Source organism: Pundamilia nyererei, unplaced genomic scaffold (genome assembly GCF_000239375.1).
Source record: "Pundamilia nyererei isolate P.nyererei 1_Seehausen unplaced genomic scaffold, PunNye1.0 scaffold00094, whole genome shotgun sequence".
NCBI classification, from domain to species: domain Eukaryota; kingdom Metazoa; phylum Chordata; class Actinopteri; order Cichliformes; family Cichlidae; genus Pundamilia; species Pundamilia nyererei.
The window spans coordinates 1,421,386-1,433,528 of NW_005187495.1; the positions used below are offsets into that span (position 1 = coordinate 1,421,386).

Consider the following 12,143-nt stretch of genomic DNA (forward strand, 5'->3'; position numbering starts at 1 on the left):
CAGTCACATCACTTAATCAACTTTCATTTGTGTCACTGGTAACACCTGCGCTGACCTACTATTTAATGTCACAGTGATTGCAGTGCGTTACCATCCATGCTACCATCAGTTCAAATGAACATTCTGAAACATAATGAATGTGTCTGACTGACTACTGGGCTGATCAAAGAAGGCTTCGGTAATGACTTTACTATAAAAGAATAACAAATGACCAAAAAGATGCTGTTGTGTTATACTACAAATGCTGAGCTCTGTTGAGAAGTGGACCTGTTTCTTGCGTAAACGTAAAGGAGAAAATACACAAAAGTATTTCCAAAAGGAGAAACTCATTTGTTTCTCTCAGCTGCGATTCAGATCCAAGTGCTTTTTCACCCTGCGTTATGAAGCTTCCCAGACCATGAATGCTGATCATTCTGAGCGTGTGGAAGCAGAAGAAATCTTTCAAGTCCTGCAGTGACTTACTGCATGCACAACGTTGGGCTGAGGTTTTGAGGAAGTGCAGGACACTTGCTTTTTTCTGCTGAGGCTTATCCTTAATCTATTAGCCTAAATATGATACTGTAATTCCCTACACTTTTATTTCCCGGTAAAACTCAGACATTTACCGCTGTTCATTAATTAGGGACACTTTTCACAGGGCAATGTAGAAAAAATCTAACAAAAGAAATATTTACATAGTTCATTCTCATGTTATTTACACAAAACCATGTTTGATAAATTATCCAGAAGAAACCCACATTATGGGTTGCATCCACAAGAGGAGAAAAATTAAACAAAAGCCAGCCTAGTTGTACATTTATTTCAGTATGAACGTCTCTTTGAAAAGTCTACCATTATTATCAAAATGGTGAATATCTGACGCCTAGTTGAACTCATCTAGGATACAGAATTATGGAACTTTGAATCTTCAATGTTTGTTTGAGACACAAGCTGCAAGTGTTAGCCTAGCTAATATGATTTATAATCATACTGTTACCCGTAACTTTTATTAGTACCTTTAACCGTGTTCATTTTTGATTGTTTTTTATCATTATTGTTTACATTTGTTTTCATAAATGTAAAAAAACCTCATCACAGCCACAGAAACCGCCATACAAATTAATAAATTATGACAGACAGAAGCAGAGCAAATCAGGATGAAAGTCTCAACCACCCTCTCCAGTGCCAAAGTCCCTCCGTCTAACCTCACAATACAAGAAAAGAAGGCCGTCGCTTCCCTGAGCAAGGACCACAACATCACTATATTACCAGCTGATAAGGGAAGGTGCACCGTGGTCCTAAACACAACGGATTACCACACAAAGATCACCGCCCTCCTCAGTGACAATGATACCTACAAAGCCCTAAAGCGAGACCCCACAAGCAGCTACAAAAAGAAAGTTATAGGTTGCCTTCAAGACCTTGAAAAGGACGGGATGGGATGGGATGGATGGATGGAAGTGGAAAGAAAGGCTCTTGGCTCTTTCAAAGGGAGAGTACCCAGCCACTGGTACAGATATGTAGACGACACCTGGGTCAAAATCAAAACACAAGAAGTGGAATCCTTCACTGCTCACATTAACGCTGTGGATAAAAACATCAAGTTCACCAGGGAAGACACAAAGGACGACTGTTTGCCTTTCCTGGACTGCGCTGTGCACATTGAAGAGAATGGCAACCTCAACAGTTTACTGGAAGCCCACACACACGGACCAGTACCTCCTCTTTGACTCCCATCACCCTCTGCAACACAAACTTGGAGTAATTAGGACCCTACACCACCGGGCAGAACATGTTCCCTCTAAGCCTGAAGGGAAAAAGAAGGAACACACACATGTAAAGGGAGCACTTAAAACATGCGGTTATCCTAATTGGGCGTTCATAAAGTCAGCAAAGAGGCACAGAAAAGAAGATCAGACACCAGCTAGGGAGGATAAGAAAGACAGACGCAACAACATTGTCATCCCCTATGTAGCCGGTGTATCAGAGAAACTCAGGAGAGTTTTCTCCAAGCACGACATCCCGGTGCATTTCAGACCCAGCAACACACTCAGACAGAAACTGGTTCACCCGAAAGACAAAACTCCAAAACACAAACTTAACTATGTGATGTATGCTGTACAGTGCAGCGAGGAATGCCCAGACCTCTACATTGGAGAGACCAAACTGGGACTGATAACTTCACAAGTCTGGCTTGATTTTCTTCTGAAGGCTCACTTGAATTACCTGCAACTCCTCAGCCAGAGCTTTAAAGTTGGGAAACATTTTATCTGAAGTCAGCATGACTGTCTAAACACAGAATTTTCAGAACCTGCAAGAGCTTGCGTCACTGAGAGCCAGTCCCGCAGACTTGCTCCTTCTGTGCCCAAGATGTGGTGCTTTACAGCCCATTAGTAATCGTTCAATAGATTAGGCTGCTTATATGTTCTAATCTGAACATTCAGATTTTTGTATTGTTAAAAAACCCAGTCAACAACAGAAAACATTCAGTGAATGGTTACCTGTGAGGGGGTGGATGGAAAAGGACTCATGGGGCTGAATAATATGCACTTGAAACTCAAAGCCAATGGGACAGCTACATCTCAGAGGAATAGCATGGCAAACGCTAGTGACAAGGAAAGAAAGACAGAGATGATATTATTTTTTTATGACTTGACATCAATGGGTGAATGAAATCATGGCTGGCTGCATGGAAGAATACAAGGAGACAGGCAAGACCTCAGGCAGACGTGAGGTCAAAATAAACCAGTCCATCATAGAGACTAACATGAAGCACACACACACACACACACACACACACACACACACACCTTTGTCTGAGTGCTACAGCTGGTAGGTCGATATGAGTAGGGATGTGCAGGTCATCGATGACAGGGTAAGCATGAACTGGAATTAACAGGTTATCTTCCCCCTGAGAAAGGGTGTAGGCAGGTTGAATGAACAAAATCAAGAGAAAACATAAGAGAGAGGATATGAAGTGTGAAAGAAGCACAGAGAAAAATGAAAACAGTTCTCAGAGTAAAGATCAAGGTAGATAAGTTAAAGCAGAGAGTAAATCCTGCTTGTTTAAATGTTTGCTAAACTCCATAAGTAAGATAAGATGCATGTTACACCAGCTAGCTCCTGCAGGGAGTCACAGTGTAAATTCTGCGAAAATCAACTTCTCTTTAATGCCTTTGGTGGAACGATTTAAGCACAAAACAAACAGCATTAGCACACTGCAGCTGACTCCCTGCCAAACAGTAACAGAGTGCCCACAATGGCACAGAAACTGTTGGAACCTAACCTTACAGTGAACTCGAATGCAGTCATAGAAGTAACGCCACTCATCAGGACAGAATCCGACCTTCAGCGTGTAGGCGAGGCCTGGGATGAGTCGATACTGGAAGGAAAACAGATGGAACAAGACTGAATCATCAGAAACAACACTGATTGCACTCATGGCCAAGTGGAGTTATAATCTTATATTCAGGTCAGCAATTTGGAACGATGAAAAAAAAATACCTTTTTGGTATAAGTTGTTTGGAAGTACTTGGTTTGGGTGGGAATTACATGAATATTCATAACCTCAGATGAGATGTTGATTAATTTCTGATGGATAGGAAGAGGAGAGGAAAAAAATCATTCATTCCACTTAAAATGTGCGCTTGAGAAAGCCATTTCCATATTCCTGGTGCTTACAGTGCTCAACCATGCTCACAGTGTGTAAAATCAGTCCCCCATTCACTTTAAATTACCCTAATGGAAACCAAATGAGAGGACTTGATGATGCGATAGGATTCTTAAAATTATTTTAATGTTTTGTAAAGAAAATACAAATTGAATCTGTTTGAGTTTGAAGTTACTGTTTCTTTAAAATGCAATCAAGCACAAAATGTCTGTAATCAAAAAGAAACTTTAGAGCAAAAGTACTGACGATGTTTTAAAAATGTTTTATTTGTAGAAAAAAAGTTGATTCAAATCCAAAGATTTAATTAGATGCTATATATTTTGTTTCATAATCAAAATCAAATCTAATGTTTTTGTTTTCAAACCAAAAATATTTGTCTGTGAATCCAAAAAAGTTTTGTTTGCAAGTTTTCCTTTGAAATAAAAACTTTATTAGCAAACAAAATGTTTCAAAATGTTTTTGAATGAGTTGGTTTTATAAGAAACCAAACCTTCCAAGTTTTTGTTTTCAAATAAAACATTTTTGTCTCTGAATTTAAAAAATGTTAATTAATGCAAATCTGTCGTTTACAAATCCAAAGGTTCTGTTTGCCATAAATGTTTGTGTGTGAATCCAAAAGTTTAACTAGAAACCCCAGAATTTTTTTTGTAGTCTAAAGTTTTGTTTTTGCTTGTGGATCCAATTAATTCAAACATTTTCCTTTGAAATCAAATTTGGATTTGCAAATTTTCTTTGCAAATCCAAAAAATGTCTTTGAAATCTTTGTTTGCGTTTAAATCAAAAAGTTTTATTGATGAATCACAAACTTGTATTTGTCCCTGAGCTGGCAGCTTGGTGACATCCAATAAGTGGGAGAAATTTGATGGAAAATACAAACGGGGGTTGGTGAAAACAGAAAAGCACTGCACGCATATTTACACTTAATCGCTACTTCAGTAATAGCCAGAATGTCTTTTTTGAACTAGTGTTTCAAATAGAGTATTTGTCATCCTTTAGCTGCTAGACGTATTTTGGCCTATTTAAATATAACAGACTGTCAAACAAATACAGTCTGCATTCATTTGGACGCAACATGCTCGCTGTTACTGAAACTGGTAATGATAAATCTCATATACTTCATATATTTCATTGTAGGTCCCCACTCATGATTCACATTATAATAACAGTCTTATTTTAGCTACAGTAAAACATTTGTGTTTGACTGCATAATAAGACACAAAGCAACTCCACATCTCTGGTGGGTGCCAAAACTGAGGTCTGGTTAGTGCTGACTGCAAAATTCAACAAAAACAACCAGAGGCCTTGACCCAACACCATCTCTATTGTCTGCCTGACACAGCTGTGGTAATTATCCACAGAGGAGATCTGAGCACTATCTTCTCAATCATATCTATATAGTGTCTTCACAACCATTAATATTAAGCTACCTGCTCAAATGAGGTGTCACATTTATCAAGTACATTCCTATTACAATAACTCCAAAATAAAGAGACAAAAACCACATAACACCTGCCCTGTGATTTAGCTACATCATTTGCTTTTTGGAAAGTAGTAAAGGAAAACAGCAGGACTTTCCTCACCAGGATTTTTACATAATCCTTGCCGAGCTCAAAGCCACTGAAGTGAAGCTCAGAGGGCTCTGCTTGGATCAGGCTGTTGCTTTTCAGGTTAGCATAGATTTCTACAAGAAATACATAAATAAATAAACAGAAATCTCAACCTAAGTTGTCATTGTAAAATCAAGTACTTAGCATCACTGCTTCCAGAAAACTACAATTATGAATTCTATCGAGGATTTCAGAGGTCATGGTTAATATGTACTTGACTCCAGCAGATGATTGGGGATGTTGCCTCTGCTCTGGGTCGCCTCCACCAGCTGGCTCAGAGGTAGAGATGCCCTCCTCCTCAGGGGCTCTGAGAGCGTCTGTGGCCCAGACAGAGCCACCTCCATCCTGGCAAAAGATGAGCCCTTGCTCCTCACGAGAGGGACGACAGACGGTCGGAGGACAGTCACTGCGACATCTGAAGGCATCATCAGAGGAAGGGTTATGAAAGAAACACGGCGATTATTTTCTCTTTTCTTTTTTTATGTAAGGAAAATAGAGTTAATTTAATAAAGTCACTTTCTGTTAGACTCATTGACGCATTCACTATAAAAGTGAGAAATTACAAACTCATGTGCGACGCTAGGAATGCTAAAAATTGCAAATGACCCATGTACTGTTGACTATTAATATGAATAATTCGAAATAACTTTAAAAGCTTCATATAAATAGTTTTATTAAAGCCTCTTAAAAAAACAGGACTTACTTATGTAACAGACAGGCGGGTGCGTTTATTTATTCAAATACAGCAGTCGTGTTTCGTGTATTTTCGCTTCAACACCTTTTACTGCTGTTGTCAAACGCGGCCGTTACCGTGGTGACCACCAAACTCTGAAGGGGTGGGACAAATATCCTGATTCGTCGGCTGCCTGTGTTGTTACACACGTAAATAATCCGATGTTAGGCGGGAAGCTAAACATTTTACTTTCAAAATAAAAGTCAAGCTTCAAGCTTACGTGTTGTTATTTGTTTGAATACGTTTACTACACAGTAAATCAATATATATAAATTAATCAAAACTTAGATTTTCTATGGATATGTTGCTAAATATATTCGCAGATGTCCTATCACTACGTTTAACAGTAAATAAATAAACACTTTGAAAGTCGTAAAGGACGTTTTCATTGTATTAGCGCGACCTTGATAAAAACCCCTATCACACTGTCCTGAGGCATACCCTGCGTGATTATCAAGCCAAAGAGGCGCATGTTTGATTTTCCGACTTCACGCATTTGCTGCATAGCAGCCATGCTAATTTTTCATTCTAATCATTTAAACACCCTGGGATTTGGACGCAAGTACACATTTTAATGGAGAAAATCAAAGTTTTTGACCTAATGATAAAACTTGGACTTATTTGGGTTTTACTTTTCCCACAGGTGAGAAAAAAGAGGCATGCTTGTTTAGTTTTTTTTTTAATCTATGAAAAATCAGCAGAGCCCGATGTAATATTTCCTTAAAAACAGGCAAAATCGTCACCAGTCTGTCATCCTAATGTTCGCCTTATGAGAGAGGAAGAAAAGTGCATGAAAGATTTGCTACTTTCAACATCACACAAAACAGCTGGTAAGTCAATACGGTTTCTAAATTGTCTCTTTCCGCTCTGTCGTGACATGTCAAGGACCGCTGCTTGGTGGAAAGTGCCAAGAGGGAATACTAGTCATATCTGAAATTAATGACATTTTTAAACTTTTTTTTTTTAACTTAACGGTATTTTATCGACACCTGCTGGTTACATAACATACTGCAACAAATATTAATCCTGAAGTGGATTGTGTTTCACATTTTAAAATGTGGCTCCATTGTTTGTATGGAAACAAAACCTACTATAAAATTGAAATATATATTTGTTTTTGTTCTACTAAGAAAATAACAGCATGCACTGCAAGGGAATGTGGGACGACTTGAACTGCTGGCCACCGGCTTTTCTTGGGGAAACTGTTTCACAACCTTGTCCAGAGTTTTTTAATTCAGGAGGTACTATGCAAACACACACACACCAGCACTCACTTGCACCTATTATTTATACTACATTGCACCTGTTAAATATTTGCCAGTAACCTAATTTGTTTTCATAAGGAAATTAAACACCTACTCCCTCTCAGGGTCTCTATCCAAACACTACGCCATAAAATACATGTGTACATAAGACACCGGGAAACATTTTAGTGGTAGGTTTACTCTGGGAGATAACTTTGATAAATTCTGAAGTGCCTGAAGAGGGAAATAAAAAGTTCTGCATTTCTTTTGGTAGATTATTTACCATTATACAATAAACACAGATGTCAGGTTCTTTTTTTTTCTTTCTTTGTACACACAGGTTCCCAAAGTAGCATACATATATATATATATAAAAAAACACCCAGCACGCCCCTGCGGGCGGTTTGTCCTTCAAGCTCGGGTCCTCTACCAGAGGCCTGGGAGCTTGAGGGTCCTGCACAGTATCTTAGCTTTTCCCGGGACTGCGCTTTTCTGGACAGAGATCTCCAATGTTGTTCCCGGGATCTGCTGGAGCCACTCGCCTAGCTTGGGAGTCACCACACCTAGTGCTCCGATTACCACAGGGACCACCGTTACCTTCACCCTCCGTGTGTGTGTGTGTGTGTGTGTGTGTGTACATAGCAGTGCAGTTTGCACACCAAGACAAAACTCAAGTGTTACTTTATTGCTTTTTACAGGTAAAGTGCATCGCAACTGCACAAACAATGGCTGGACAGACCTGCTGATTCCACACGAAGATGCTTGTGGCTACTCTTTCAATGAAAGTCTCTTATTTCTTGGAGAGGTTGGTGTTTAGATAGATAGATAGATAGATAGATAGATAGATAGATAGATAGATAGATAGATAGATAGATAGATAGATAGATAGGCTCAAGTCTGAAGGGAAAAAACAGTGCCTCATGGGAACTCTTCTAAAAGCCAATGCTTATCTCACTTGCTAAGTGATGATATAAACAGCTCTGCTTCCAGACCCACGCATTTACTGCTTTGGATGAGGCTCCTGTCATTTTAATGTGCTTCAGAGCTTTTGTTCTTTGTTTTGAAATAGACACATGGCTGTAACATTTTTCATTGTCATTTTCGACACTTTTATGAGCATGAGGGCCACAACTTTAATAGAGACCATGCACAAACATTAACGACTAAGCTCGTGTTGTGGATGGAGTTATGCAGGTATTCTCATGACTAAGGTGATACCCATTTTTAGTGTCTTCTTCCTGATATATGATGGTGTTTGTCTTTGCTAACCGCTGAACCTAACCCAGCTGCTCCTGTGGTAATATGCTGATGTAGTCTAAAGCTAGCTCATGATAGCAGGCCATTGCCAATGCCAACTAGCCCAAATGAACTGACCCTTAAAACAGTACTTAGTTTTACTTTTCCATTTTGCTTATGTTCAAAGTCAGAGCATTGCTGTACATTTTTGGTTTATTTAGAAATGCTAGCTACAGTACATTCTAGCTAGCTAATTTACCGCTAACTTCTAATTCTGCTCAAACATGTAAATCTGCCTTTTCATGGACTCCTTGATATTATGTCTTTTTGTTTTTGTATTTTAAACCACTGAACGCTGATTTATTAATTATTCAAATATAAAAAAGCCACCTAACTCAAGGGATAAACTAGTTTTGTGTCTACACATAACTAATAATTTAGCAAAGAACCCATTTAAAATTGTATCTTTAGACACTTTGTTACTGTCTGTCACAGAAGCACATCATTTATTCCCACTTCGAGTGTTAAATCTATGAAAAAAGGCTGGAGTATCGGACAAACAAAAGTACCTACAGTAGATGAACAGTATCTGACAACTTAAAGAAATTACAAGAAAGTTTGCCTAAGAGAGTTCAGGCTCTTTTGAAGAATAATGGCGGTCATATCAAATTTTGACTTTCAAGCTCGCTAGAATCGTATAATTAGTTTTTGCCTTGCATACTGCATTTCCGTGCATTGTAGTACATTTCAATAAATCACTGTGGTTATTTCCATTTAACTAGCCAAATATAAAGACATGAACCTTTGCACAGAATACATGCAGTTAAATAAGACAAATTATCAGTGTATTCTTAGTTTCCGTCATTATATTATATCATACTGCATTCTCATATCCTGCTGCTTAGGAAAATAATTGAATATCGTCTATTCTTGATTCAGTCCTCAGACAGCCACTTGTATTTCTCCTATGTGAAGACAATGTACACAGTTGGATACACAATTTCCCTCATCTCTCTCATCATTGCCATCACCATATTCTGTGTGTTTAGGTGAGCAACATCTTGGCCTGAATAACTGTCAACCCTGTGCTTAAAGATGGTGAATAGTTCCTAACCTCGAATTGTCCGTGTTTATATTCCTTCAGGAAACTTCATTGTACCAGGAACTACATTCACATTCAACTGTTCATTTCCTTCAGCCTGAGAGCCATCTTCATCTTCATCCGAGATGCTCTGCTCTTTACAGATGAAGAGATTTATCACTGTGACTACTATCCGGTAGCGATGGACCAGCGATTGTTTGATGAAACCCAAGTTCTGAGGCTTAATAGGATTAAAAATGTGTTACTGTTTTGTCATTTCTTCTCAGTTAAACTGATCCAAGAAGTTCTTGGCTTATCTTAGCTTAGCATAAATGTTGGCAGTAAAGGCAAAAGAAAGAATGTAGTAATATGCTCTTTTGGCAGCGAGTAGAAATCTTCAGGCGTTATTTTGGTACTGAGGTTGTGATGTAAACTGCATGGACTCACTGAAATCTAGCATAGGCATCATTTTAGCAGAGTCGTTTTGTTCTAGAACTAAAACTATTTTTGATACCTTGGAATAACAATAAGCCTAACTCAAGTTCTTTTGTGTAATTGTGGTGGGGCAGGCGCCGTGTAAGGTCGTGCTGATGTTTTCCAACTACTCCATCCTTGCAAACTACAGCTGGCTGCTGGTGGAGGGCCACTTCCTATACACCCTTGTTAACCGCTCCTTCTTCTCCCTGAAGAAACATCTGGCCTGGTACATCGTCCTCAGCTGGGGTGGGAAGAACCGTCTTCACCTTGTGGTGTCTCCTTTCCTAAAACTCAACCTCAGATCTATAGTCACTGATTTATTTCATCACACAGGTTTGCCACTGATTGTGATCATCTCCTGGGGGTGTGCAAAATATTTTTATGAAGATGAAGGGTAAGGTCTGTTTCTCTCAGCCTTGCAGTTATGATATTATCATGTCATGTATTATTATTTGACAGTTTTTTCTCATTCTCTTTTCAAAGATGTTGGGAAACCAGGAGGCATGAATGGATTTGGTGGATACTTCGAGTGCCAGTTCTTCTAAATATATCTGTAAAACTTTGGTTTTCTGTTGTACTTACATTTCATTCTTATTTGAAAGATTATTTTTAAACATTCCACATTTTGAACATACTTTTTAGATTGACAGATGTACGTATCATGTGTAAGCTAAATCTGAAGCTAACAGCAAGTTAACTTAGCTAACAACTTAGCTAACCACATGAAGAGAAAATGTCTGCCATTATTATTTATTTCAACAAAGTAACTGTATTCTGAATACCACCTTTTTAAACAGTGACTGTAATGGAATACAGTTACTCATATTTTCTATTTTAAATACATAACGGCGGTACATGTATTCCATTACTCCCCAACACTGGTGGCAACAAAAGCAATTACTGGGAGTGTTTTTTTTAGTAGCACCTTCTTAGAATCCAATTTCACCCAGCGAGAACCCACAACCTCCATGAACCACTGCCACTCAGGAAAATACGCATTTTTTTCTAGAAATCATTGATTGTATCATGTCCAATATGGCGGACAACTCTGACGCAATGTCTACCTGAGAAGGGACTAGAAGCACAGAAGGAGAAACAATCATTTGCACTGCTTTTATCATTTCAGATGAACCTCATCTTTTTCATGGGGATTTTGAGGATACTGGTGAGCAAACTCAGAATGCCAGATGCACAGAGAAACGAATTAAGCCAGTATAAGTGAGTAGTGCATACAGGGTAATGTTTGCTGTTATACTTCTATGATATATTCATACTGATGGACCTATACTTATACTAATATGTTCACCTAAAGGTAAATTTGTAAACTCACAAGTTCAAAAAGAGTTTAAAACCCTAAAATATATAGCTGTCAATAGAATGTGATAAAACGACGGTTTCATTGTGTTGAAGAGTTATCAACTGAAGTTTAACTAGAGCTCAGTCACACTGCTCTGTGACGTAACATGCGGCAAGTCAATGCAAACTCTATTCAGCCAGGCAAGTCAGGGATGTCAAACTCATTTTGCATGGTTTAACCTGTGAAACTCCCTGTTCTGCAAGTGCAAAGAACTTTACTTACAAATATTTCAATATAAGAAAAAGAAGTGTGTCTGCATGCTCTACATGCTTTGCAAACAAAAGAAATCTGTCAGCACGGATCTTTGGGCTTAAAATGTAAGGAATAAATATGTAAAATCACAGAAAATTTTCTGGCAGCTCATTGGCCACAAAGACTGCCCTGTAATTATAAAAGTGGGAGTTTTTGTTAATTCACAGAAAATGCTTTTTTTAAACAGTGGACCCATTGTAAAAAAACATGTTATATCTGTTACGTAATCATGTTGGTGTATAACAGATGACGATGGGGGAGGTCTTTATCAGTCATCATCAAAGAATACAGTTAAAAGTCTAAAATTGTATGCCTTCAATCATATTTTTCAAAGCTGTCCAGCAGGCCTGATTGGAGCCTTTGCCAGGCTGTTTCTGGCCCCAGGCCTTATGTTTGACACCCTTGATGTAGATTAACATATTCAGCATAATAAGTCCCCCTAAGGTGTCTGGGGTTTAAAAAATATATCATTCTGAATATACATCAACAGTAATATATATATATATA

The 12,143-nt window shown here is 38.5% G+C and overlaps 2 protein-coding genes across 2 annotated transcripts in view; one reads left to right on the plus strand and one right to left on the minus strand.

Moving 5' to 3' along the window:
* Window positions 1–6,076, minus strand: part of cfap221 (cilia and flagella associated protein 221) — a 29,855-nt gene extending 23,779 nt beyond the window's left edge. The window contains exons 1-7 of the mRNA XM_005739844.1: window positions 5,960–6,076; window positions 5,471–5,671; window positions 5,230–5,330; window positions 3,484–3,570; window positions 3,266–3,361; window positions 2,790–2,890; window positions 2,481–2,584 (exon numbers count right to left, since the gene is read on the minus strand). Of these exons, the coding sequence (XP_005739901.1) occupies window positions 2,481–2,584; window positions 2,790–2,890; window positions 3,266–3,361; window positions 3,484–3,570; window positions 5,230–5,330; window positions 5,471–5,600 (619 nt within the window). The 5' untranslated portion in view covers window positions 5,601–5,671; window positions 5,960–6,076. The remainder of the gene's footprint in view (window positions 1–2,480; window positions 2,585–2,789; window positions 2,891–3,265; window positions 3,362–3,483; window positions 3,571–5,229; window positions 5,331–5,470; window positions 5,672–5,959) is intronic.
* A 363-nt stretch (window positions 6,077–6,439) lies between these two features.
* The window catches only part of LOC102193210 (secretin receptor-like), a 12,488-nt gene continuing 6,784 nt past the window's right edge, over window positions 6,440–12,143 (plus strand). The window contains exons 1-10 of the mRNA XM_005739845.1: window positions 6,440–6,632; window positions 6,720–6,819; window positions 7,120–7,230; window positions 7,932–8,038; window positions 9,409–9,518; window positions 9,614–9,746; window positions 10,120–10,273; window positions 10,361–10,421; window positions 10,511–10,580; window positions 11,154–11,245. Coding sequence (XP_005739902.1) covers window positions 6,564–6,632; window positions 6,720–6,819; window positions 7,120–7,230; window positions 7,932–8,038; window positions 9,409–9,518; window positions 9,614–9,746; window positions 10,120–10,273; window positions 10,361–10,421; window positions 10,511–10,580; window positions 11,154–11,245 — 1,007 coding nt within the window. The 5' untranslated portion in view covers window positions 6,440–6,563. The remainder of the gene's footprint in view (window positions 6,633–6,719; window positions 6,820–7,119; window positions 7,231–7,931; window positions 8,039–9,408; window positions 9,519–9,613; window positions 9,747–10,119; window positions 10,274–10,360; window positions 10,422–10,510; window positions 10,581–11,153; window positions 11,246–12,143) is intronic.